Source organism: Scleropages formosus, chromosome 1 (genome assembly GCF_900964775.1).
Source record: "Scleropages formosus chromosome 1, fSclFor1.1, whole genome shotgun sequence".
Lineage (NCBI taxonomy): Eukaryota > Metazoa > Chordata > Actinopteri > Osteoglossiformes > Osteoglossidae > Scleropages > Scleropages formosus.
Window position 1 is genome coordinate 552,268 of NC_041806.1, and position 27,061 is coordinate 579,328.

Here is a 27,061-nt window from a genome sequence, read left to right on the forward strand (position 1 = left end):
CCGTGGATAGCGCTCGGTCCTGTCGGACAGCTGCGGAGGAGGTGTTCTCCTCGGTAAGGTGCTCTATAAAGTCATCGGAATAAAACTCCAGCGGAAACGTTTTTTTTTTTCTTGCTCATGTTAAGTATTGTGAATCATGACTTCATTTCTCTCCGTAACTGGTCACTACAGTTTCATCCTGATTTCTACCATTTCTCCTGGACGTTTCGTGTGTGTCGTTGGCCGTTTGTGGGTTTTTTGCAGCTCCTGACGACTTACAGCATTATTACACAGAACATTATGGCTGATAAAAATGCCACAAAAGCCACATGAACCATTACCAACTAAACCTGACACACATTTTTTATGTCACCTTCTTCTAACTAAGGACAGAAATTACAGACAATCTTAAAGAGTGAAAATATTTTCATGATTTGTAGCGTTACACGAAAACAGCAAAAAAGTTTTTGTAACAACCCGGTTACCGCGACTTCGAGCGGGAAATGCGGTCATTGTAAAGACTTGCATTATGGGAAAAATGTGACTAAAGCGTGAAACCACTGGCGGGCTTAAGGGGATAATAAAGAGGGTCCGTGCGCAGGGCCTTGAAGAAGAGAGGTCCTCGGACCGACAGCATTATTTGCCTGTGTGTTACTGCTCTAATAAGCGTTCGTTATGAAAGGTGTCTGTGTCCCCGTCCTCCTTCACCCGTCGAACCCCGAGCGTCGCGCGCCAAATTGCGCTGGAGGACCAATGGGAGCGAACCGCCAGGTGGCGCTGCGACTCCGTGCGAGCAGCACTTTGTGTTCGGCCGAAAGGAGCGGAAGTAGAAGAAGAAGGAAAGAAAAGAAAAGGGGAGAGAAGAGAAGAGAAGCGAAAGCGAATGCGTTTTATTTCGTTTCGCTTCTCACAGGTAACTTGAGTTCGTTGTGTTTCTCTCTGCTCCCTCTCATTATTATCACTATTATTATTATTGTTGTTACTATGTGTGTTTTACCGCACTCACTGTTTCCTCTATTATTGTAGCCCGTTGTGCCGTAATGCGCTTCGCAGCGCGGTACTTTTCCACTCCAGCAGCATTTAAATTGTCGCCTTTTAAAATTGAACAAACTCGTGTTTCAATCTACTTTTTTTGTTCTTACCACTGACTTAATAATAATAATTTCATATTTACCTGAATGACTTTGCTCCTTAAGGAAACACAGTCGAGTCTCTGCACTTCAGTCTTTAGTTTGTCATTTAAACCAAATGTTGTGCATTGAATGTCACTTTTCTGTGAAGAACTACAACTAGTCTCTTAATTTGGGACTTTTGACACAAGTGTCCACAGTGTTGAGTACCAGGCTGTGTTACTATTTACAGTGTCACTGTTAAACATGTTTGATATGAGCCTGTATGCAGGATATTGATGCTCCTTTTCCTCATCTGTCCTCCAGCCAGAGTACATGAATCCAGGAGCAGAGGAGGAGACACATGGACAGAAGAGGAAGTGGACATTGAGAGGAGACAAAGAGGATCTCGCCGAGCAGTACTGTAACGAAGCACAAGGAGGGAGAGACGACTGGAGACGAGGATCATCATCATGATGGCAGGAGCAGGAGCTGAACACCCTTCAGTGTCACTGCACAGCCTCCCATGTGAATCACACTGTTTTGGGGACACGGTGACCTCTTACTCTGAGGACTCAGCAGCACTCGTGGATGTGTGTGTAAAAAGTGAGCCTGAAGATGAGCACATTTCCCACCCTGAATATTGTACTGAGGTTCAAGAGATGGGCTCAGGGCTGCACCTGGATACTGAGCACATTAAATCTGAGATTGTCATGGTAAAAATAATGGAGGACAGTACTGAGCTACAGTACAGAACTACTGAGGGGTTTTGCCCTCCATCAGAGCACTTAAACTTTTCTAACTGTATTTCATCAAAACACTATAAGTCAGAGACTGTTGATGTGAAGATAGAGCAACATTCGCAGTTACAGGAGACTCCTTGTACAGAGAAGGATTTAAATGAAGCTAATGTTCACTATGGCATAAAGGAGGAGTATGCAGATTTGCACTTGAATAAATTAAACACTTTTTCTTGTTTTTTATCCAGACAGTATAAATCAGAGAAAGGAGAGGTTAAAGTAGAGCACCATTCTGACTTAGAAGGATCGTCCAGTACAGAGATGGCAGTTAATGAAGGTGAAGATAACATTTTACAGAGAAATTCTGTGAAGCTGGAAAACAGTTTAATCGCTGTAGGAGATAATGTAAAATTTTGTTGTTTGCAGTGCGGAACAAGTTTTTTGGAAACTTGCCAGTTAAAACAACACCAGCTTATTCATTGTGGGATGCAGTACAGTCAATGTGGGGAGAGTTTGTCTCTGTTTGAGAATTCAGAGAAACACCAGCTTGTTCAGTCTGTTGAAAAACCATACAAATGCACTGAATGTGGGAAGAGTTTTTCCCAAAGAGGTACCTTAAAAGTGCACCACCGTGTTCATTCTGGCAAGAAACCATACAAATGTAATGAATGTGGAAAAGATTTTTCCCATAGGTGTAGTTTAAAAAAGCATTGCCTAATTCATTCTGGTGAGAAACCATATAAATGTAATGAATGTGGAAAGAGTTTTTTCCGTGGAGATGACTTAAAACAGCACCAGCTTGTTCATTCTGGTGAGAAACCGTATACATGTAGTGAATGTGGGAAGTGTTTTTTAACTGGCAGTAACTTAAAAAAGCACCATCGTGTTCATTCTGGTGAGAAACCATATAAATGTAATGAATGTGGAAAGGATTTTTCCCGAGGCGGTGACTTAAAAAAGCACCTGTTTATTCATTCTGGTGAGAGACCGTATAAATGTAGTGAATGTGGGAAGAGTTTTTCAACTGGAAATAACTTAAAACGCCACCTATTTTTTCATTCTGGGGAGAAACCATATAAATGCGGTGAGTGTCTGAAGACTTTTTCCCAAAGAGGTACATTAAAACAGCACCAACGTATTCATACTGGTGAAAAACCGTATAAGTGTAGTGAATGTGGGAAGAGTTTTTCTCGATCTAATCGCTTGAAACACCACCGGCTTCTTCATTCTGGTGAGAAAACATAGTCAGTATTGCATAATTTGAAGTCAGGTTTAGAAGTCCAGGAGAACACATTGAAGGATTTAAGGTGTGTTTCTTTAGTTTGAACAGTACAAATGGCCCATTGAACCCCAACTGAGGAACATCTGCACTATGGTGTGAAAATAAAATGAAAGGTGTATAATATGTAAAATCAGTATTATGAAAACAAACCAATGAGGATTTCAGTTCAAATTCTTGGCGCTTGTGAGAAAGTTTGTATTGCACTCTATCTGATCATGAAGTTGTCTGTTACAGGTGGCGATAAGGAGGCAGTGAGCTCTGTAGGTGTGAAGTTAATATAAGAAGCCATTTTCCCATGCTTCACAGTCAGTGTTCAGACAGATGTACCCTTTGGCCACGTCATAATAAAGACGTGTAGAAAAAGGGCAACGTGTGCATCCATTTTTGTTGTAAAGTAGAACAGAAATCCTGAGACCTGCAAAACCTTCTTTTGGTGATATTCCTTGGCTAAAGTTGCTTCAATCAGAGGATAAAACATTTCCATGGTACGTGAAAATTTGTCAAAGGTGACCTGTTCTCAGGGCTGACCTTCAGCACCATGCAATGGTGAAGTGGTCATTAAGATAAAAGAAAAAATTCAAAGTCATCAAAAGTTAACTATCAAACAGTCAACGAGGGCTTTTATTAAGGGTTTTTAATTTCATAGATGAAATTAGACAGGGGCAGATTACTTTGAAGGAAACGGCACATAATAACAAAATATGTACATTGTCTGAAAGAAATGCTTAGAGGTTTTGGAAGACTCGTAGAGAGTTTCCCTAGGTCATCTCTGGAAACGAGATCCAAAGTCACCTCAACGCCTGTTGGTTAGTCATGATTATCTGGAACGAAGAAACACAGGCTAATTTTCGGCTTAAGAAATTAGAGAAATAATACCAGCTCACCATAAGTACTTAGAAATAATTACGGCAATACAAGCTGGATCCTCTGGAGATGATCGTATACAGTGAATGCTGTCCTACAGTGCCTTCAGAAAGCATTCAGGCCACTCCGCTTATCCCACACTTCTGCCTGTAGACGTCAGCGATAGGATTGCAGCAATACGTTTATCAGAATAAGGGTATAAAAAAACTGGCAATACAGTGAAAGTTCCAAGGATAACAGTGGCCTCCATAATTGTTAAATGGAAGAAGTTTGGAACTAATAAGACTCCTGTTAAATGTGGTACAGTGCCATGAAAAAGTATTTGCCCCCTTCCTGATTTTTTTGGATATTTGTCACAGTTAAATGATTGAGATCAAACAAATATTAATATTACATGAAGATAACCCACGTAAATACAAAATGCAGTTCTTAAATGATGATTTCATTTATTAAGGGAAAAAAGCTGTCCAAACCTACCTGGCCCTATGTGAAAAAGTAATTGCCCCTAAATCTAATAACTGGTTGTGCCACCCTTGGCGGCAACAACTGCAATCAAGCGTTTGCGATAATTGGCAGAGTCTTTCACCGCTGTGGAGGAATTTTGGCCCACTCTTCTTTGCAGAAATGTTTTAATTCAGCCACATTGGAGGGTTTTCGAGCATGAACGGCTTGCTTAAGGTCATGCCACAGTATCTCAATCGGATTTAAGTCTGGACTTTGACTAGGCCACTCCAAAACCTTAATTTTGTTTTTTTTTGAGCCATTCGGAGGTGGACTTGCTGGTGTGTTTCGGATCATTGTCCTGCTGCATATCCCAAGTGCGCTTGAGCTTGAGGTCACGAACTGATGGCCGGACATTCTCCTTCAGGATTTTCTGGTAGAGCGCAGAATTCGTGGTTCCATCAATTATGGCAAGTCGTCCAGGTCCTGAAGCTGCAAAGCAGCCCCAGACCATCACACTACCACCACCATGTTTGCCTGTTGGTATAATGTTCTTTTTATGAAATGCTGTGTTAGTTTTATGCCAGATGTAACAGGACGCACATCTTCCACAAAGTTCAACTTTTGTCTCATCAGTCCACAGAATATTTGCTCAAAAGTCTTGGGGATAATCAAGAGGTTTTTTGGCAAATGTGAGACAAGCCTTTGTGTTCTTTTTGGTCAGTAGTGGCTTTTGCCTTGGAACTCTCCCATGGATGCCATTTTTGCCCAGTTTCTTTCTTATTGCTGAATCATGAACACTGACCTTAACTGAGGCAAGTGAGGCCTGCAGTTCTTTAAATGTTGTTCTGGATTCTTTTATGAGCTCCTGGACGAGTCGTCATTGCGCTCTTGGAGTAATTTTGGTAGGCCGGCCACTCCTGGGAAGGTTCACCACTGTTCCAAGTTTTCTCCATTTGTGGATAATGGCTCTCACCGTGGTTCGCTGGAGTCCCAAAGCCTTAGACATGGCTTTGTAACCTTTCCAGACTGATACATGTCAATTACTTTGTTTCTCATTTGTTCTTGAATTTCTTTAGATCGTGGCATGATGTGTTGCTTTTTGAGATCTTTTAGCGTGCTTCACTTTGTCAGACGGCTTCTCTTTAAGTGATTTCTTGCTTCAACAGGTCTGGCAGTAATCAGGCCTGGGTGTGGCAAGTGAAATTTAACTCAGCTTTCCAAAAAATGTGGTTAATCACAGTTCATTCATTCTTTAACGGGGGGGGGGGGGGCAATTACTTTTTCACATACGGCCAGGTAGATTTGGACAGCTTTTTTCCCTTAATAAATGAAATCATCATTTAAAAACTGCATTTTGTATTTACTCGGGTTATCTTTGTGTAATATTAAAATTTGTTTGATGATCTCAATCATTTAACTGTGACAAATATGCAAAAAAAAAATAAAAAATCAGGGAGGGGGCAAATACTTTTTCACAGACTGTATTTGTCCGAAACCTAAATGTTAAATGAAAGGTACTTAGTTTTTGGCATCACCTCACTAATACAATACCTATGGACAAGCATGGTGGTGGCAGCATCATGCTGCGGGGGACATTTCAGCAAACTGGGCAAAGATAGAGTTTACCTTTAAGCGTGACGATTCTAACAATGCAAAACACATGGCCAAGACAAGTCAAACAAGTCTGTGAATGTCCTTGAGTGGCCCAGCCAAAGCCTAGACTTGAACCCCATAGAAAATCTGTGGTGAGACCTGAAGATTGGAGTTTACTGATGCTCCGCATCCATTCTGACAGAGTTTGAGAAAGCCGACAAGGTAGAATAGGAGAAACTGCCCGAAATCCAGGTGTGCAAAGCTGGTAGAAACATACCAAAGTAGATTCACAGCTGTAACAAACTACTGAAGGCACCCTACAAACACTTCATTTTGTATACATTAAACTGGCAGAATAGAACACACACAGTCTGAAACCACTCATGGCAAACTAGAGCCTAACCCAGCAACACAGGGTGCAAGGCTGGAGGGGGAGGGGACACCAGTCCATTGAAAGGCACCCCAAGCAGGATTCGAACCCCAGACCCACGAGAGAGGAAGCACAGGCCAAACCCGATGCCTGTTGCAGAAACTTTTTCGTTCAATCGCCATTTACTGAGTCAAGGAAAAATAACTAGATGCAATCAATTACAGTCGTGAAATACAAATCACCATACTTTGCTAGATCCTGTTGGCCATTAATAGTTCACACCATTCCAATGCAATTTACAACATTAGGCTTGTACACTAAGCTGCTTACAATTATTGATACATTTAAACAGTTGGGCATTTTTACTGGCGTAATTTGGGATAAGTACTTTGATCAAGTGTGTACTACCACCAACGGATTGTGTTCCCGTAAGCATTTTTACCTTGTGGGAAGCTGTCTCTGTTAGTCACTTTGGACTGCAGTACAGAGCTGTGAGAGGACCAGGAGAGAAGATACACAACACCTGAATCTGTGAGGCACAGACTTCAGGAGGTCATCAAACATAAAGGATTTCCAACCAAGTAGTAAAGACGACATATTTATGATTGTTGTATAATGTTGTAATTGCAGGGAGAAAATGTGTTTTTATACAGGTTGAGCTGGAGCATTATCCAAAAATCAATACAGCCTTCATCTCGTCTACTTTGAGTTTAAGGACACACACACACACATTTTCTGAACCACTTGTCCCATACGGGGTCACGGGGAACCGGAGCCTAACCCGGCAACACAGGGCGTAAGGCCGGAGGGGGAGGGGACGCACACAGGACGGGACGCCAGTCCGTCGCAAGGCACCCCCAAGCGGGACTCGAACCCCAGACCCACTGGAGAGAAGGACCTGGCCTGGCCCAACCCACCGCGCCACCGCACCCCCCTTGTGTTGAAATTCCTTAATCTCCCTTGTACAGTGGCGATGAAACCCGTCAGAGAAAATGAGCAATTCGGGTGAAGCAGCCAATTTGAGAGCTGTAACGGTGGACAGGCAAATTATCCATGATGTCATTCAGTGCGTTAGACCTGTGAGTCGTCCCCACGACAGCAGTCTTCAAACAATGTGTTCCATTTGCGCTGGCACACAGGAGAGCTAAAATTTGTTGCTTGGATTTTTCGTGGCCAGGAACCGAGCTTGCCAACTTGATGGCTTGTGTATTCTGGGGCTAAGGTGCGCCAGAAAACGCCTGTCTCGTCTGCACTGTACACCCGAGCAAGGGTTAGGCCTTCTGACATCATGAGGTGATGCAGGAATTTCCTAAAAGACTCCACGGTGCTTCTGTCAGCACTAAGAGATTTGCTGGGGATCCTCTGTGAAGAAATTCCATGGATCTTAGAGAACCTCCAGATGCACCCATCTTCTCAGCAAGGGGTCTCGTAGCCTCCTTGGTCTCCACGCTCCCAACTGCAACAGCTTTTGGTCGCATTTGGAAGAACCATTTCCAAACTACTTCTTCCAAAGCCTCATCCTCTGACATCCTTAAATATGTCCTGATGCTGCCGGTATCAGCTACTTGAGAAATCAGTAACTGCTCCTTCTGCTTTCGGATATCACTGACGGTGTGTTTCTTCGCACCGCATTCTTCACAGACTTTTGCCACAGAATATCCTTTTTCAAACCGCTCAATCATCAGTTCCAATTTCTTCTCAGTGGACAGAATCATCTTGTTTTTCCTTTCGTGGGTTTTTTTCGGCTCCTGACAACTTACAGCATTATTACGCAGAACATTATGGGTGATAAAAATGCCACAAAAGCCACATGAACCATTACCAACCAAACCTGACACACCTTTTTACTTCAACTTCTCGTGACTAAGGACAGAAATTCCAGACAATCCTAAAGAGCGAAAAGATTTCAATGATTTCTAGTGGAAAAAGGTGAGTTGGAGGAGCAACGAGAACGAACCGCCAGGTGGCGCCGTGACCTCCGGCGAGCAACACTTTTCTACTTCCGCCGCTACTTCCGCCGCTTCTTCCGCGTTTTATTTCCTGCGGGTAACGTGTGTTTATCTCTTCTCTGCTCCCTCTTACTGCCTCTTTTACTCTCTTTTACCGCACTCACTGTGTTCCCTCTATTATTGTAGCCCGTTGTGCCGTAATGCGCTTCACACAGCGGTACTTTTCCACTCCAGCAGCATTTAAATTGTCGCCTTTTAAATGAAACAAACTCGTGTTTCAATGACCTGCTTTTTTGTCACGTTGTGTTCTTACCACTGACTTAATAATAATAATAATAATAATTTCATATTTACCTAAAGGACTTTCTTAAGGAAACACAGTCGTGTCTCTGCACTTTAGTTTGTCATTTAACCCAAATCATGTTGTGCATTGAATAAATCATGTCACTTTTCTGTGAAGAACTACAACTAGTCTCTTAATGTGGGACTTTTGACACAAGTGTCCACAGTACTGAGTACCAGGCTGTGTTACTATTTACAGTGTCACAGTTAAACATGTTTGATATGAGCCTGTATGCAGAATATTGATGCTCCTTTTCCTCATCTGTCCTCCAGCCAGAGTACATGAATCCAGGAGCAGAGGAGGAGACACATGGACAGAAGAGGAAGTGGACATTGAGAGGAGACAAAGAGGATCTCGCCGAGCAGTACTGTAACGAAGCACAAGGAGGGAGAGACGACTGGAGACGAGGATCATCATGATGGCAGAAGCAGGAGCTGAACACCCTTCAGTGTCACTGCACAGCCTCCCATGTGAATCACACTGTTTTGGGGACACGGTGACCTCTTACTCTGAGGACTCAACAGCACTCATGGATATGTGTGTAAAAAGTGAGCCTGAAGATGAGCACATTTCCCACCCTGAATATTGTACTGAGGTTCAAGAGATGGACTCAGGGCTGCACCTGGAGGCCGAGCACATTAAATCTGAGATTGTCACGGTCAAAATAATGGAGGACAGTACCGATCTACGGCTACAGTACGGAACTACTGAGGGGTTGTGCCCTCCGTCAGAGCACTTAAACTCTTCTACTTGTTGTTTATCCAAACAATATAAGTTAGAGTCAGATGATGTTAAGGTGGAGCAGCATTCTGAATTACAGCAACCTGCATGTACAGAGGAAATCAATGCAGATTCACACTTGAACAAATTAAGCACTTTTCCTTGTATTTTGTCCAAAGAGTATAAATCAGAGACATATGCAGTTAAGGTAGAGCAGCGGTTTTATCTAGAGGGATCATCCAGTACGGAGGCAGCAGGTGAAGAAGCTGAAGATAACCAGCTGCAGAGGAATTCTGTGAAGTTGGAGGACAGTTTTTCTCAAAATCATCATTTAAAACATCACCTTATTCATAGTATAAAACAATGTAAGTATAGTGAATGTGGAACAAGTTTTTTGGAGTTAGATCATTCAAAACAGCACCTGGTTATTTCTTCTAGTGAGAAGCTATATAAATGTAATGAATGTGGAAAGGATTTTTCCCATGGTGGTTCCCTAAAAAAACACCTGCTAATTCATTCTGGTGAGAAAGCATATAAATGTAGTCAGTGTGGAAAGAGTTTTTTTCAGTCTAGTCACTTAAAACAGCACCAACGCATTCATTCGGGTGAGAAACCATATAAATGCAATGAGTGTGGAAAGAGTTTTTCCCGTGGAGGTAACTTAAACCAGCACCAGCTTGTCCATTCTGGTGAAAAACCATATAGTTGTAGTCATTGTGGAAAGAGTTTTTCTCGATCAAATCACTTCAAACTCCACCAGCTTGTCCATTCTGGTGAGAAACCGTACAAATGTGGTGAATGTGGGAAGAGTTTTTCCAATGGAGGTAACTTGAAACAACACCAGCTTATTCATTCTGGAGAGAAACCATATAAATGTAGTGAATGTGGGAAGAGTTTTTCTCAGTCTAGTCACTTAAAAAACCACCACCTTATTCATTCTGGTGAGAAACCATATAAATGTAGTGAATGTGGCAGGAGGTTTTCACAGGGAGGTCATTTAAAGCACCACCAGCTTGTTCATTCTGGTGAGAAACCATATAAATGTGGTGAATGTGGGAAAGGTTTTGCTTTGAGGCAGCATTTAAAAATCCACAAGAGAACACACTGAAAGGTTTATTGTATATTTCCATAACCACAGCTATGAGACACAGCCTCAGTTAAGTGGGGGGGCTGCAGAAAAATGCGTACTGAAACCAAAGATGTAGGTTTAAGTTCAGATTAATTTCTTGGTGCTCCCAACAGCATTGTCTTAATCCAGGAGTGTGCTAGTAACTGGACCTTGTGTCAGGTAAGTTTGGGACACTGAGTCCTGCTGCACAGAAGAACACAAAACGAAAAGCATAGGGGCAGCTATCTGACAGCGCCTTGCTTACACCTGCTGCCTTTCGACCTGAAGGCTACCATTTTTAATTTTTCAGCCTTACTGAACCTACTGTACAGTGCCCTTCAGCAAGGTCTTTACTCTAAAATTGCTCTAGTGGAATTACCCAGCTGCATAAATAGTAAACCCTGTAAGCAAAACAACTTTACAAAACAAACACTGTACGTTGGTGGGAGAAAGGGGTTGGGTAATCGAACAAATGTACCAAGTAAACTGGCTGCTCGTCTTACAAATGTTTGACTCGCAGATTTTCACAGATTTACACATTATATTTCTTCACTTACCCCGTTTTCTAGAGTGTTTGTATTTTGTGGAGTTAAACCTGCTGTTCTCATCACTAGCTGGCAGCAGATCACTCTCAGAGTGTGGGAACCTTGTACCGCGATGTTTGCGAGTCTCCGTGATCAAGGTGGTGAATATCGGATGTGTTTATGACATGAATTAGTCAATCATTTGTAGAAAGGAGGTGTTTTTATTTTTAGTCATTCTAATGTATTCTGAAGTTAATAAAACTGTTAGTCTTATGTATTAACTATTGAAAACTGTTACAGAAGCTAAACTGTAAATGAATGGAGAGGTCTGTATCATTGAGCTTTTATTAAGTGTGTAGATAATAAAGAAAAGAGGCTTATGAACACTGCATGCACGTCTGACATGAATTTGCCAGAACTGATTAGGAGATTGTGGAAATTAAGTATTTCTGGTAATGTTAACTCAGTTTAAATGAGGTTACTGGTGATTTTATTATTTGATCTTTGTTACTTTAATATCCTTTCAATAAAAGAGTCACTAGGGCTAGGCAAATGATACAAAATAATAGACTACTTGGCAAAGTGTTATTAACCACTGTTTAGCAATTAAATAATCAAATATACAATAAAAGACTAAAGTCTTGCAAACTACTGTTTTTAACAGCTATTTAGCAAATATCCTAATTAAATAAACACAAAATGACTACAGTGTGCAAAGCAGTATTTTTAACGAATATTTAGCAATTACACTAATCAAATAAATACAAAATAAGACTACAGTAAGCAAAGTACTATTAACAACTATTTAGCTGTCACTTTGCTCCAAGATGAGTTACTATGTCAGGTTTGTAGACTAAGCTAAGAAGAATGTTTACGCATTTATAGAGTGGAGTATTTCTTTCTTTCTTTATTTATTTATTTATTTTTAAATGGAGTAGGCATTTGAAGTTGTGTTCTTTTATTGCAAAGTGACAGCTTCAAATGCGTTCGTCAAAGACAATACAGCAGTTGAGGGGTTTGTACCAGTAACCTTTAGGTAACAAGTCATTAGGCATAAAGGCTACGCTATTGACTGTCACATAATAAGAAAACAAGTACAAAGCACTGCTGCCCAAACAAGTAAAATAATGAAGGCCAGTCGAGATACACCATACCCAAAGAGGGGTAAAACGCTACAGGGATATGTCTCATGAACTAAGCTCACTCAGTCTTGCTGATTTAATCGTTAGTAAATTGGTAATTATTAGTAAATGTCATTTACATCATTAGTAAATGTATTGGTAAATTAGTAGTACCTACTGGCTTTAAAACACTGATATTTATTCATTTAAGGGGGGCGCGGTGGCGCAGTGGTGCAGTGGGTTGGACTGGGTCCTGCTCTCTGGTGGGTCTGGGGTTCAAGTCCTGTTCGGTGTGCCCTGCAATAGACTGGCATCCCGTCCTGGGTGCGTCCCCTCCCCCTCCGGCCTTACGCCCTGTGTTACCGGGTAGGCTCCGGTTCCCCGTGACCCCGTATGGGACAAGCGGTTCTGAAAATGTGCGTATGTGTGTGTGTGTTATTTCACTGATACTGACATTGAAATTCTTGTCAAAAAGTATGTATAATTCTTTACGAGAGAAGAGCAATGTACTGTAAAATATGCCTTAATGTTGGAAGTGCAGTTTTTTTGTAACAGAGAAAATATATAAAACAATTCCATACATGTTTAGTATCAGTATATTCCTTTTAAGGTTTACACAGCATCCATTAAATGGCACACATACACATATATTACTTACATGTAAATTAACAGACTTCTTGTTCAAGTCATTCTGTATAAAAAGCACCGGAAAGATCCATTAAGATTCCAGTAAGTGTAAAACCATAATACTTCCATATAAAAACAAAGAACAAGTTGGAGTTCATGTGCAGTGACACTGACATCGATTGGCAGGCAGACAAGACGACAACATACGTGAAGTATAGTTAGATGTTTAGCCACGAAACATTTTCGGTTAGTAAACCAAGCAATTAACAAAGTGCTCGTTCCAGTGGGAGGGAGCGATGTACCACAAGAAGGAACAGGACCAGAGTAGAAAAAAACCATTCAGCTTTACTATAAAATTAGGAAAATATTTTCACGGTACAGAGGGTTTTGGACCGATGTTCCGGAAACCTTAGGCAAGTCAAAATGTAACAAGTCAGAATCGGGCCCATCCCCACCTACTGACGGCACACAAGGGCTCACTCACCTCTTTGGCGTTGCGTGGAAGGCAGGTAAGGCAAACTGAGGCGGTAGTCCTCACACTAATGAAAGAGGAAAAGAGGGTGTGTTCTATGTACAGGGATCACACTCTTCACCCTCCTTGGCAAAGCCTGTGCCATGGTCCTGTGAAGGAGACACCACCAGAGGAAGAGCAATGTAGGTCTCTTCTTGGTCATGGAACAGCGGATGAACTCTTCTCCGTGGCACAGCCGGCACCTCCAAATCTGAGGTTATGCTCCTCACGTGGAAAAGACTGGGTTACTCTCTGCAGGTCATGGGGAAGAGCTGCTCCTAGTGGAGAAGTTCAAGTATCTCAGGGTCTTCTTTATGAGCAAAGGAAAGTGAAACACAGACTGGTCAGCTGCTACTGAAGCTATACCATGTACATCCCACTGGGAGAAGACCCTTGGCCAAACGCAGGACACATTTCACACTTTATACAGTATGTGTGAGCTGTGTGGGAATGCCTGCTATTCCCACTGAGCAACTGGAGACTGTTGCTGGGGAAAGGAAGGTGTGAGCCTACCTGCTCAGCGTGATACCATCACAACCCTCTCCAGAACATGCAGAAGATAACTGACAGACAGACAGATTGACTGACCAGTAACTCATTCCAAGAATTCGTACAATCTCGCACAACTTACTCCATTATTGAAACATTTTCCCTCCGTTCTCTAATCACTCCTCACCATGAATGATCAAGTTAAGTCGAAGTAAGAGAAAACTCAGCATGTACTCTGACTGGTCAAGACAGGACAATGGCCAATGGGATCAGACATCTGACAGTGAGAAAGTGTTGCTACTGGGTTTGTAGCAAAAGTAACATGTCTGGCTGAAGAGAAAGTTGTGACTAACAGTCCACAGTTGCCAACGAAATCCACAAAACGTTAGCTGACAGCAAGGAGCCAGTCATTTGAATTAGAAGAGACATGACTGGTTTTAAAGAGACTTCAAATACTGAATGCAAAAAATAGTAGTAACAGGAAGACGGTGATAAAAGTAAAAGAACTATTTCCTTTTTTTAATTTTTACCAACGACATTTACACAATAGCACGGTAAATTATGATGCAAACGGAGAAAAGGACAAAAAAAGGGGGCTCACAAGTGTATTATATACACTGCTGCACATACGGTTTAGGCACTTGTGAAAAATGAGGATGGTACTGCAGGATGAATAAGAACTTCCCTCTCCTACTCAGTGGTGAGGGGGCCACTCAGTTGGACCAAATCACCAACTCCATTTGCAGAAACGCAGCCCCAAACCTCAGAAAACCTCCGCCCTGCTTCACTCTTGCTTGCAAACACTCATCCATGTAGTGCTTCCCAGCCCTTCGGGGGACAGCCTGCCTTCTGTTAGAACCAAAACTGTCACATTTTCACTCAACAGTCCAGAGCACCTGCTGCCAATTTTCTGCACCCCAGTGTTTGTGTTTTCAGGCATAAGTGAGCCACTTGGCTTTGTTTCCAATGCGGAGGAAGGGCTTTTTGGTCACAACTCTTCCATGAAGAGCACTGATGGCAAGACTGCTCCAGACTGTAGATGGGTGTACCAGGGTCCCAGTGGTTTCTGCCAGTTCTGAGATGATAGCAGGGCTGAATATCTTCCTATTTCAAAGGGAAGTCAGCTTGATGCATCCCTCATCTGCTGAACTCGGTTCCCGTGGCAGAACACTGCGTTTCTAGTGCTCACACTTGCCCGCTTGTTTGTGCTTCTGGAGAAGAGCTTGCACAGCACACCTGGAAACACCTGCCTGCTGCAAAATTTCTGTCTGGGAGGGACTTCGCTAATGCAAGATGAGCACCTTGTGTCTTGTTGCTATGCTCACTCTTGCTATGGTGTAAGATTTGAGGGTTAAACTGTCACATATTCTGCAGCCTCACCTTTTCAGTATTATTGTCCCTCACCCAGCATTACTCCATCTACACAACCGTTTACGTTCCAATCAGTTTGGATCAATCTATACATTGTCACCAACAATTAGTGCCTGTTTGTTGTATTTATTTCATCATGAACCGAGCTATATGCCTACAAAGACCTCAAGTTTTTTATCTGGACCATGGTCTACTACTAGATCAATACACTCTTTCCTTTTGACACATTAATGCAGAAATAAAACCCATCTAAGACAAATGTTTGTGTGAAACATCTAAAGTGCCTAAGACTTTTGGGCATTACTGTACTTCCAAACTTTGTTCACGTACACTACGCTTACATGGTTTCGCACGGGTATGAACATGATGATGCTGTTTTAAGTTGACTGAGCGAAACTCTTTCCATCTTCACCAGAATGAATAAGTTGATGCTGTTTCAAGTGACCACATTGAGAGAAGCTCTTTCCACATTCACTACATTTATACGGTTTTTCACCAGAATGAACACGCTGGTGCTGCTTCAAGTTACTTCCAACAGAAAAACTCTTCTCACATTGATTACATTTATAGGGTTTCTCACCAGAATGAACAAGCTGATGTTGTTTTACATTATTAGACTGAGAAAAACTCTTTCTACATTCATTACATTTATATGGTTTCTCACCTGAATGAATAAGCTGGTGCCGTTTTAAATTATTAGACTGAGAAAAACTTTTTCCGCATTCATTACATTTATAGGGTTTCTCACCCGAGTGAACAAGCCGGTGTTGTTTCAAGTGACTGTACTGAGAAAAACTTCTACCACATTCACTACATCTATACAGTTTCTCCCCGGAATGAACAAGCTGATGTGTTTTAAGAAACCTTCCAGGGAAAAAGTCTTTCCATAATTACAACACATATAATAATCCTGGTTCTGGTGTTATAATGTGCCTATCTGGGAAAAATAATTCTCATATTGTGTACATGTAGTTTGTTTCAAACATGAATGAATAAGCTGGTGATGTTTTAACTGACAAGTTGGAGAAAAACTGGATTCACACTGCATACAATAATATTTGCCACCTGAATGAATCTTCAAATGCTTTTCAAGGTGTGACTGGCTTTTAAAAACCTTTCTGCACTGAAGACATTGCAATTTCTGGGCGCTAAGGATAAAACCATCATTACATTTCCATTTACTGGCCTTGTTAGGAAGACCACTGGTGGAGGATCCCACAGACTGTTCCAAAGCACCTATCGCTTGGACATCATGTCCTACTCTAATTAAACTGCTCCCCATCTTCACAGAATTATTATGTAAAAGATCATGTGCACTATCATTAACTGTGAACTCTGGACTAGAAGGGCTCTCCAGCTGAGAATGCTGCTCTACCTTAACTATACCTGTCTCTGATTTATACTGCATAGACAATGAACAAGGAATAGAGATGAGACCATTCACCTGTACATCAACATGCTCCTCCTTTATACTGTGACTTTCAAATTCATTAACTGCTGTATCTATTCTGGATGTTCTTTGTAACAGAGAATAGTGCTCTGCATTAATGCTCTCTCTGTCTGATTTGTATTTTCCATATACAGGAGTTGGAAAATTTTCATACTCTTCCTTTACATGGTGACTTTCAGCTCCACTAACTGTTATTTCTGTTCTAGAGAAATGCTGCTCTGTTTTGACTTCCTCTCTGTCTGATTTATATTGTTGGGATGAAACAAAAGTAGAAGAGTGTAAGTGCTCTGATGGAGGACAGAACCCCTCAGTAGTTCTGTACTGTAGATCAGTACTGTCCTCCATTATTTTGACCGTGACAATCTCAGATTTAATGTGCTCGGTATCCAGGTGCAGCCCTGAGCCCATCTCTTGAACCTCAGTACAATATTCAGGGTGGGAAATGTGCGCATCTTCAGGCTCACTTTTTACACACATATCCATGAGTGCTGCTGAGTCCTCAGAGTAAGAGGTCACTGTGTCCCCAAAACAGTGTGATTCACATGGGAGGCTGTGCAGTGACACTGAAGGGTGTTCAGCTCCTGCTTCTGCCATCATGATGATCCTCGTCTCCAGTCTTCTCTCCCTCCTTGTGCTTCGTTACAGTACTGTGCAGGGAGATCCTCTTTGTCTCCTCTCAATGTCCACTTTCTCTTCTGTCCATGTGTCTCCTCCTCTGCTGCTGCAATGAATAAATAACCACAGAATGACAATGAGCAGCGGAGGAGGAATTACCACCAACATGAGCCTACAGACAGAGGCTGGAGCATCCATGATGAAGCATGTTGTACATCCATGTGAGAAGTGGTGAAGAAGGAGCCTCCTTCATACACAAGTTACATTCCCGCAGTGCTCAGCCTCAGTCCTCCGTGTGTTTGTCCCTCCTCCGTGGGACGGACTCAGAGACAGCGTACGACGTTACTATTCGCTTATCTCTCGCTACTCTTTTATTACACGTTTCGCCCAGTCGCAGCGCAGAATAAAACTGAAATATTTAGTGTAAAGCAAGAGAGTCAAAAAGCACTTTACAGTGGTGAATTTTGAACAGCAAACTGCCGTTGATAAGCGCACGACTCTTGTCATTGTCCACCATGTTGTGACGTCAAATCACCGCCTAATTTGTCTCGAGGGAGAAGTACGGAAAGTGAAAAGGCTCAAAAAAGGAGTTTGCGAAATCCCTTCTTCATTGGAAAACTGGCGCCATGGCTGAGTGTCAGTGTTTTAGGTGTGTTCCGTAAAATTAATTCCGTACCATTGTCATTCCGAAAATGCCTTATCATAATCATTTTAAAAAACACTTAATTATCTTTCGAGCAAATCGCTATAACGTCGGACTGCACTGCTTCCTTAACAGTTCATAGGCCACATGGGTTGTGCAGTTGTGACCTACACATTGCAAAGGACCTGGGCCTCCAGTCCAGAGAAAGAAAAAGTGACTCACTCACACACACACACACACACCCATTTTCAGAACCGCCTGTCCCATATGGGGTCGCGGGAAACCGGAGCCTAACCCGGCAACTTAAGGCATAAGGCTGGAGGGGGAGGGGACACACCCAGGACGGGACGCCAGTCCGTCGCAAGGCGCCCCAAGCGGGACTCGAACCCCAGACCCACCAGAGAGCAGGACCGTGGTTCAACCCACTGCGCCACCGCACCCCCAGAAAAAGCGACTCCTCTTTCTTTTTTAGGGCCTCTGTGTTGCATGTCCGCACTATATGACAGAGTGAAGAGCTTGGTGATTCAGGACAGCCTCGCAGAAGAGTTGCTGCACCTCCTCATCAAGTGGAGTCAGAAGACGTGGTTTGTCAATATTTTAATGGCTCTTGGTTTACTCCTGTTGGAAATATACCAGGCACAGGAAACTGGGAGGATGGCTGAGGGCAGACTGAGGACATGCTGCAGCCTTTCTCTCTCTCAGCTGGCCTGGGAACACCTGGGGATCCCCAATAAGGAGCTGGAGGTAGTTGTTGAGAACAAGAAGGTCTGAACCTGTCTTCTCAGCCTGCTTCCACTGTGACCATCACCAGGACAAGCGTATGGAAACTGACTGAATGACTACAATTAAAATCACAGTCAGGAAACAAAGGTCCCTTGACATTACTGTAAAGTTAATTCTCTAGAGTGCTCATGAATCACTTTAAAAAAGAGAACAGTTCAGATTTTTATTGAGCACTGAACTTACTCAGCACATCCAAGGACACAGTGTTAAACTAAGTGCTGGCAATCAATGGCTCTAAATGAAGTGAGACAAGGCTCCATGCACCCATACAGTGCCTTCAGAAAGTATTCAGACCCCTTCACTTTTACTACCCTTCACTGTATTGTACACAACTCAAAATAGACTGAATTGATTCTTTCTTGCTGTCAGTTGATACAACAACCTATAACGACAACATGAAAACACATTTTTGGGAATTTTATAAATTTGTTCAAAATAAAATACGTGTTATTTACATAAGTATTCAGTAAACTGCAACCTACAGATCTGGTCACAGATTTTCTACAAGGTTCAAATTCTGTCTTTGAATGAATATACCACTCATGGACATTCAGAAATTTCTTCCAAAGCCACTCCAGTGTTGTCTTGCTGTGTGCTTTGGATCTTTGTTATGATGAAAGATTAATTTTTGCCTCAGTCCAAGACTCTGCACACTCTGGAGCAATCCTTTCCCCCAAGGTCCTCTATTTCACCATGTTCCTCTTTCCCTTAAAACTGACCAATTTCCCAGTCACTGGCATTGAAAAGGGTCCCCAGGGCATGATGCTGCCACCACATCTCTCAGTGCAGGTGGTATAAGCCAAATGATGAATGGTACCTGGTGTTTGTCGGGCATTTAATTAGTTTGCAGATTCCATATGCAGATGGTGAACATTTGTCTCTCGGTCCCATAACTATGACTACGCAAAGGCTGTTGCGGACATTCTGAAGTGGGTTTGGTTGAGTTGTGGGTTTAGCTGAAGAACACCAACAGACTGGACGGTGACCCAAGTCTGTTTGCAAACTCTAAGACGACAGTACAAAATTTTTGTTAACATCAAGAACTCAAATCTGGAACAATTTAAGGTAAACACCTTGCTCAAATGTACTAGAACTTGAGGTGGAACAGAAATACTTATATTGAGCGAAACTGCTCCTGTTGATTAAATGCATATGGTTTTTCACCAGTATGTACACGAAGGTGCTGTTTCAGATGACTAGCTCGAGAAAATCTCTTTCCACATTCACCACATTTATATGGTTTCTCACCAGTATGAATGCTCTGGTGCTGTTTTAAATTACCAGATCGAGAAAAACACTTTCCACATTGACTACATTTATATGGTTTCTCACCAGTATGAATAAGCTGATGCCGTTTTAAGTGATCATACTGGGAAAAATTTTTTCCACATTCACTACATATATACGGCTTCTCTCCTGAATGAACACGTTGATGCTTTTTCAAGTTACTTCCAACGGAAAATGTCTTCCCACATTCACTACATTTATATGGTTTCTCACCAGAATGAACAAGTTGATGCTGTTTTAATTGACCAGTTCGAAAAAAACTCTTTCCACATTCACAACATTTAAATGGCTTTTCACCAGAATGGGCAAGCTGGTGCTCCTTTAGGTGACAAATTAAAGAAAACCCCTTCCCACAGTCACTACACTTAAATGGTTTCTCACCAGAATGAAGAAGTTGGTGCCGTTTTAAGGTGCCTCCTTGGGAAAAACTCTTGCCACATTCACTGCATTTATAGGGTTTTTCACCAGAATGAACAAGCTGGTGCTCCTTTAAGTGACAGGTTAAAGAAAACCCCTTCCCACAGTCACTACACTTAAATGGTTTCTCACCAGAATGAACAAGTTGGTGCTGTTTTAAATGACCTCTTCGGGAAAAACTTTTTCCACACTGACTACATTTATATGGTTTCTCCCCAGAATGAACAACCTGATGTTGTTTTAAGTAAGCCGCTTGAGAAAAATTCTTTCCACAATGATTGCATTTATAGCAACCCCAATGCTGCTGCTTTAACTTCTTGGCTACCTGAGTAAGAATATTTTCATATTTGGTACGTGTAGATCGTTTCAAAGGAGAAGGAAGAAACTGGTGATGTTTTAACTGACAAGTTGGAGAAAAACTGGATTCACACTGCATACAATAATGTTTGCCACCTGAGTGAATCTCCAAATGCTTTTCAAGGTGTGACTGGCTTTTAAAAACCTTTCTGCACTGAAGACATTGCAATTTCTGGGCGCTAAGGATAAAACCATCATTACATTTCCATTTACTGGCCTTGTTAGGAAGACCACTGGTGGAGGATCCCACAGACTGTTCCAAAGCACCTATCGCTTGGACATCATGTCCTACTCTAATTAAACTGCTCCCCATCTTCACAGAATTATTATGTAAAAGATCATGTGCACTATCATTAACTGTGAACTCTGGACTAGAAGGGCTCTCCAGCTGAGAATGCTGCTCTACCTTAACTATACCTGTCTCTGATTTATACTGCATAGACAATGAACAAGGAATAGAGATGAGACCATTCACCTGTACATCAACATGCTCCTCCTTTATACTGTGACTTTCAAATTCATTAACTGCTGTATCTATTCTGGATGTTCTTTGTAACAGAGAATAGTGCTCTGCATTAATGCTCTCTCTGTCTGATTTGTATTTTCCATATACAGGAGTTGGAAAATTTTCATACTCTTCCTTTACATGGTGACTTTCAGCTCCACTAACTGTTATTTCTGTTCTAGAGAAATGCTGCTCTGTTTTGACTTCCTCTCTGTCTGATTTATATTGTTGGGATGAAACAAAAGTAGAAGAGTGTAAGTGCTCTGATGGAGGACAGAACCCCTCAGTAGTTCTGTACTGTAGATCAGTACTGTCCTCCATTATTTTGACCGTGACAATCTCAGATTTAATGTGCTCGGTATCCAGGTGCAGCCCTGAGCCCATCTCTTGAACCTCAGTACAATATTCAGGGTGGGAAATGTGCTCATCTTCAGGCTCACTTTTTACACACATATCCATGAGTGCTGCTGAGTCCTCAGAGTAAGAGGTCACCGTGTCCCCAAAACAGTGTGATTCACATGGGAGGCTGTGCAGTGACACTGAAGGGTGTTCAGCTCCTGCTCCTGCTTCTGCCATCATGATGATCCTCGTCTCCAGTCTTCTCTCCCTCCTTGTGCTTCGTTACAGTACTGTGCAGGGAGATCCTCTTTGTCTCCTCTCAATGTCCACTTTCTCTTCTGTCCATGTGTCTCCTCCTCTGCTGCTGCAATGAATAAATAACCACAGAATGACAATGAGCAGCGGAGGAGGAATTACCACCAACATGAGCCTACAGACAGAGGCTGGAGCATCCATGATGAAGCATGTTGTACATCCATGTGAGAAGTGGTGAAGAAGGAGCCTCCTTCATACACAAGTTACATTCCCGCAGTGCTCAGCCTCAGTCCTCCGTGTGTTTGTCCCTCCTCCGTGGGACGGACTCAGAGACAGCGTACGACGTTACTATTCGCTTATCTCTCGCTACTCTTTTATTACACGTTTCGCCCAGTCGCAGCACAGAATAAAACTGAAATATTTAGTGGAAAAAGTACTTTAAAATGATACATCTGAGCAGAAAAGTGCAGCTGCTCAACAAGCGACTCCTTCCACGGCCGTGCAGGTTGTGACGTCGAACGTCACCGAGTTGGTCTCGCTGGAATAGTACGGAAAGTGAAATGGCTCAAAACGCGTTAGAAAATTCCCCTCCTCGTTAGAAACTGGCGGTATGGATGACTGACAGTCCTTTAAAGCTTGTGCCATAAAATTAATTCCATACCATTGCCATACCGAAAGTCACTCTTGTCGCTCCTTCACAGGATACAATGTTGCACCAGGGCGCAATATGTTCGCCAGTGTTACACGAAAAAGGTGAGTTGTAGGAGCAACGAGAGCGAACCGCCAGGTGGCGCTGTGACCCCCTGCGAGCAGCATTTTTCTGCTTCCGGCGCTACTTCCGCCTTTTCTTCCCTACACGTAACGTGTGTTTATCTCCTCTCTGCTCCCTTTTACTGCTTCTTTTACTCTCCTTTCTACAGGTAAGGCGTGTTTGTCCTGTCCCTCGTTTCAGCTCTTTCCTCGGCGTCCTTTGGGTCAGAATTAATAATACGGTAAAACAGGGTACCGTCAGGGATTTACGTATCGGAGCTACATAAATAAACGACTGAAAAAAGTCTGGAACTTCTTGTTTCGTCTCAAAATTTCGTATTTTCCAAAGGCTGAAAATCTCATTTTTTGATCACGAATAAATGTGACCGGGGGGGAGGAGGGGCGATAAACGCATTAAACGCGGTAAAGGCGGTAAACGAGGCTGTAGTAAAGGAGGAGGAAGCACGCGGAGCGAAGCCCGAAGGAAGGCGGTCCTGCCACGCGGAGTCCTGCTCAGCGCGCGTTTCCCGGCGATATATCATTAATAAATCAAAATCATGTAAACGGAAATAAGAATATATAAGATATGTATACAAACATACAGATGTATTTTTTATTTATTTATTTATTTTTTTATTGATTCTTGTATAGAAGACAAAGGGAAGTTGTAGCCCATTGCTGAGATTGTTTCGGCGAGTGGTACTCTCTCTGCGGGGTGACAGGTCGTTGTGTACATTTTTATTTTCAGTCATTTTAAGTAAGATTTAATTTTAATGTACTTAGGAAGTTAATAATAAAGAAGGTCTTATTGCAGCAGTGTATTCGGTCATATAGGGGTGTATCTTGTTGTGCACCCAGTTTGCGAGAGGCTGCGGACTCTGGGCGCCTTTCATTCTGTCTTAATGGTTCGTGTTCAGGTTTGAGATTGAAATTTGTAGTGAAACTGAAGACCAGTGTTCAGTTCCCGAGCTAATAAAAACCTATACGAATGTGTTTGTTTTACAGTAGGATTGCCGATGTGGTAAATTAAACAGTATCTGCACATTTGCAGCTTCATTTGTCATTAAGCTTAAATATTTTGTATTGACAGTGATTCCCCTGAACTTTGATATTGATATTAATTCCTCTTCTTCATTTGTCCTCCAGAGTACATGAATCCAGGAGCAGAGGAGGAGACACATGGACAGAAGAGGAAGTGGATATTGAGAGGAGACAAAGAGGATCTCGCCGAGCAGTACTGTAACGAAGCACAAGGAGGGAGAGACGACTGGAGACGAGGATCATCATCATGATGGCAGGAGCAGGAGCTGAACACCCTTCAGTGTCACTGCACAGCCTCCCATGTGAATCACACTGTTTTGGGGACACGGTGACCTCTTACTCTGAGGACTCAGCAGCACTCGTGGATGTGTGTGTAAAAAGTGAGCCTGAAGATGAGCACATTTCCCACCCTGAATATTGTACTGAGGTTCAAGAGATGGGCTCAGGGCTGCACCTGGATACTGAGCACATTAAATCTGAGAATGACCTGGTCAATGTAAAGAAAGACAAATATGATCTACAGCTGAGCAGTAATGCTGCAGTGATCTCCCTTCCATTAGAGCAGTTAAACTCTTCTACTTGTGTTTTATACAAACAATTTAAATCAGAGGCCACTGAATTGAAAGTAGAGCAGTATTTTCAATTATGTGAGTCTTCTTGTACTGGAAAGGACTTTAATGAAGTTGCTCAGTGTAACATAAAGGAGGAATGTGCAGATTTACAGGTGTATGACTTGCACACATTTTCTTGTTCCGTGTCCAAACAATATAAATCAAAGGCAGCTGTAGTCACGGTAGAGCAGAATTCTCAACCAGAAGGATCTTCCAGAACAGAGACGGCATTTAATGGACCTGACGGCAACCAGTTAAAGAGGAATTCTGTCAAGCTGGATGACATATTTCCTGTAGGAAAAGTCAAATATTATTGTATGCAGTGTGGAAGAAGTTTCTCACGCAGCTGTCAGTTAAAACGACACCAACTCATTAACTGTGGAAAACAGAATGAATACGGCGAGTGTGGAATAACTCTTTTTTCTCAGTTATTCAATTCAGAGCAGCAGCAGAAAGTGTATAAATGCGAATGTGGGATGGCTTTTTCCCAAAACAGTCACTTAAAACAGCACCAGTGTATTTATTATGGTGGAAAACCACATAAGTGTGGTCATTGTGGAAAGCGTTTTTCTCGATCTAGTCTGTTGACACAACACCGGCGTATTCATTCCACTATAAAACCATATAAGTGCAGTGAATGTGGAAAGAGTTTTTCTCAGTCTGGTCAGTTGAAACACCACCAGTTTATTCATACTGGTGAGAAACCGTATAAATGTAGTGAATGTGGAAAGGGTTTCTGCCAAGGTGGTCAGTTAAAACAGCATCAGCGTGTTCATACTGGTGAGAAACCATATACATGTAGTGAATGTGGTAAATGTTTTTCCTATAAGAGTAACCTAAAAAACCACCACCGTATTCATTCCGGTGAGAAGCCATATGAATGCAGTGAATGTGGAAAGTGTTTTTCTCGATGGAGTGGCTTAAATGAGCACCGGCTCACTCATACTGGAGAGAAACCATGTAAATGTAGCCATTGCGGAAAGTGTTTCTCCTGTGCAAGTACTTTAAAAAAGCACCAGCGTATTCATTCTGGTGAGAAACCATATCAGTGTAATGAATGTGGGAAGTGTTTTTGTCGCAGAAACGCATTAAAACAGCACCAGCTCGTCCACACTGGTGAGAAACCGTATCCTTGTAGCGAATGTGGAAAGAGGTTTTCTCGGGCTCGAAACCTGAAAGAGCACCATCTCGTACATTCGGGTGAGAAACCACATAAATGTATTTATTGTGGGAAAAGTTTTGCTTCAAAAAAGTATTTAAAAATCCACAAGGTGGCACATTGCAAGGTCTGCAAAAAAAGAGGCTTAAGAAAGTAGATAGTGTCCTGCAGGAGTTTTACACAGGTCTCTATTTTACTGTGTCAAGGAGTAGTTTTCCAGAGACTGACAGACATGTGAGGAGTTCCCTTTGGCAAAAAGTCATGCCTCATTTATTCATTGTGTCAGATATATTACGTGCACAGTAGATCCAAAGAAAATAAATTCATATCCTTGTTGTTCCGAACACTTGTACCTTCATCCAAGAGCGGTATCAGTAACTGAGCTTGTGGTGGAAGTTCACCAAGTACGGAAGATTGAGTCCTGCTATATTGAGGGACTCAAAATGTATCAAATATAATTGCGTCAGATATGTTTAACTTTTTGGTTTAAATGCACTGAACAGTGAGGTTACTGTTTCTTTTACTATTGTTTTTTTTGTAAAACTTTTAATTCCAGAAAAATATGTATCTATGTTTTTAATAAAATAAATGAATACAATGACTCTGCTGTGCCAGTGAACCCAGAAATGGTCAGTGTTGTGACTAATCAAAGAAATACAAAAATAAGTCTGTTAGGTATTATTGTTATTTAGCTGACTTCCATTAGTAGATTTGTGGACTAAGTTACTTGCAATTATTTATGCATTTATACAGTTATACAGCTGGGTAGTTTTATGGAGTTGAGGGTAAATACCATGGTCAAGGGTACTAGAGCAGGAGCAGGGATTTGAAGTTGTCCTTTTCACAACCCATGCTAACTGCTGCCAAAAATTAAAACTCTTTGGATTGTGGGAGCAAACAAATGCATCCAGCAGAAACCTACACAGACGGAGGGAAAACAAGCAAACTCCACACAGACTGAGTTGGGTTTGAAATTATGCCCAAACAGCCCAGGCACTGTGTGGTGGCAGCACTACCCTCTGTGCCACAATGATTTAGAATTATGTTTAGAGGGAAAAAAAAAAAAAATCACCACATACGACAACAACATCCTCAGGCCAAATATGAATCGTGGTGGAGGGGGTGTAATGTTGCGGGGCTGACAATTATTGAGAGACCAATGAATTCCAAGTTGCATTAGGAAACTACAGCAGGATGTCACTGTCTGTCTGAGATCCAAAACTCAAAAGAAGTTGGGTCATACGGGATGACAACGATCCAGAAGACAGGCGGAAATTAACAACGGAATGGAAATTCTGTACTTTAGAAAGGCCGCAACAGAGTCCTGACCTCAGTACTATTGAGGAGCTGTGGTGTGATCTGAAACTAGGTGCTCAAGCAAGACATCCCAAAAATACACACGAACTGGAAACATTTTTTATAGACGAATGGGCCAATATACCAACACCTTCGAACCACTGTGCGTGCACAGCTCAGAAAGCATTTGGTTGAGTTTATTGCCAGAAAAGCAGGTTCCATTAATTATAAGGGTTCGCATTCTTTTATCGTAGACGACCTCGACTGTTTGAACCGTTTGAATACATGATGCATAGATGAGAGTAAATAAAAAGTACACGAAGCAACAAAATAATAAAAACTGGCCACTCCAGCAGCGCAGTTACTTTACCACATCAGTGACTGCACATTTCATTGTTTCCCACACCAA

At 42.1% G+C, this 27,061-nt stretch overlaps 3 protein-coding genes across 8 annotated transcripts; 2 read left to right on the forward strand and 1 right to left on the reverse strand.

Annotated features, from left to right (window-relative positions):
* The first annotated feature begins 814 nt into the window (after positions 1–814).
* LOC108919740 (zinc finger protein 708-like) lies at positions 815–11,617 on the forward strand. Its single transcript, XM_029252827.1, has 3 exons — positions 815–892; positions 1,416–3,072; positions 9,832–11,617. Exons 2-3 carry the CDS (start codon positions 1,562–1,564, stop codon positions 10,499–10,501), a joined length of 2,181 nt encoding a protein of 726 aa, XP_029108660.1. The 5' UTR covers positions 815–892; positions 1,416–1,561; the 3' UTR covers positions 10,502–11,617.
* LOC114910587 (zinc finger protein 660-like) lies at positions 8,820–25,985 on the forward strand. 2 transcript variants are annotated; one of them, XM_029252334.1, is made up of 2 exons: positions 8,820–9,268; positions 24,014–25,985. In XM_029252334.1, the coding sequence occupies exons 1-2, from the start codon at positions 9,089–9,091 to the stop codon at positions 25,511–25,513; spliced, it is 1,680 nt and encodes a 559-aa protein (XP_029108167.1). In that variant the 5' UTR covers positions 8,820–9,088; the 3' UTR covers positions 25,514–25,985. The 2 variants fall into 2 exon arrangements, with proteins under 2 accessions (XP_029108167.1, XP_029108165.1); XM_029252332.1 differs by lacking the exon at positions 8,820–9,268 and adding an exon at positions 22,641–22,715 and having other exon boundaries at positions 23,692–25,985.
* LOC108919714 (zinc finger protein 345-like) lies at positions 12,807–22,309 on the reverse strand. Of its 5 annotated transcripts, XM_029252104.1 has the most exons (3): positions 19,800–22,309; positions 17,282–17,286; positions 12,807–15,887 (listed from the first exon to the last, which is right to left on the reverse strand). In XM_029252104.1, exons 1-3 carry the CDS (start codon positions 21,778–21,780, stop codon positions 15,522–15,524), a joined length of 2,352 nt encoding a protein of 783 aa, XP_029107937.1. In that variant the 5' UTR covers positions 21,781–22,309; the 3' UTR covers positions 12,807–15,521. The 5 variants fall into 5 exon arrangements, with proteins under 5 accessions (XP_029107937.1, XP_018583454.2, XP_018583450.2 ...); XM_018727938.2 differs by lacking the exon at positions 17,282–17,286 and having other exon boundaries at positions 12,807–15,808; XM_018727934.2 differs by lacking the exon at positions 17,282–17,286 and having other exon boundaries at positions 12,807–15,971; positions 19,786–22,309.
* Positions 25,986–27,061: the final 1,076 nt, after the last annotated feature.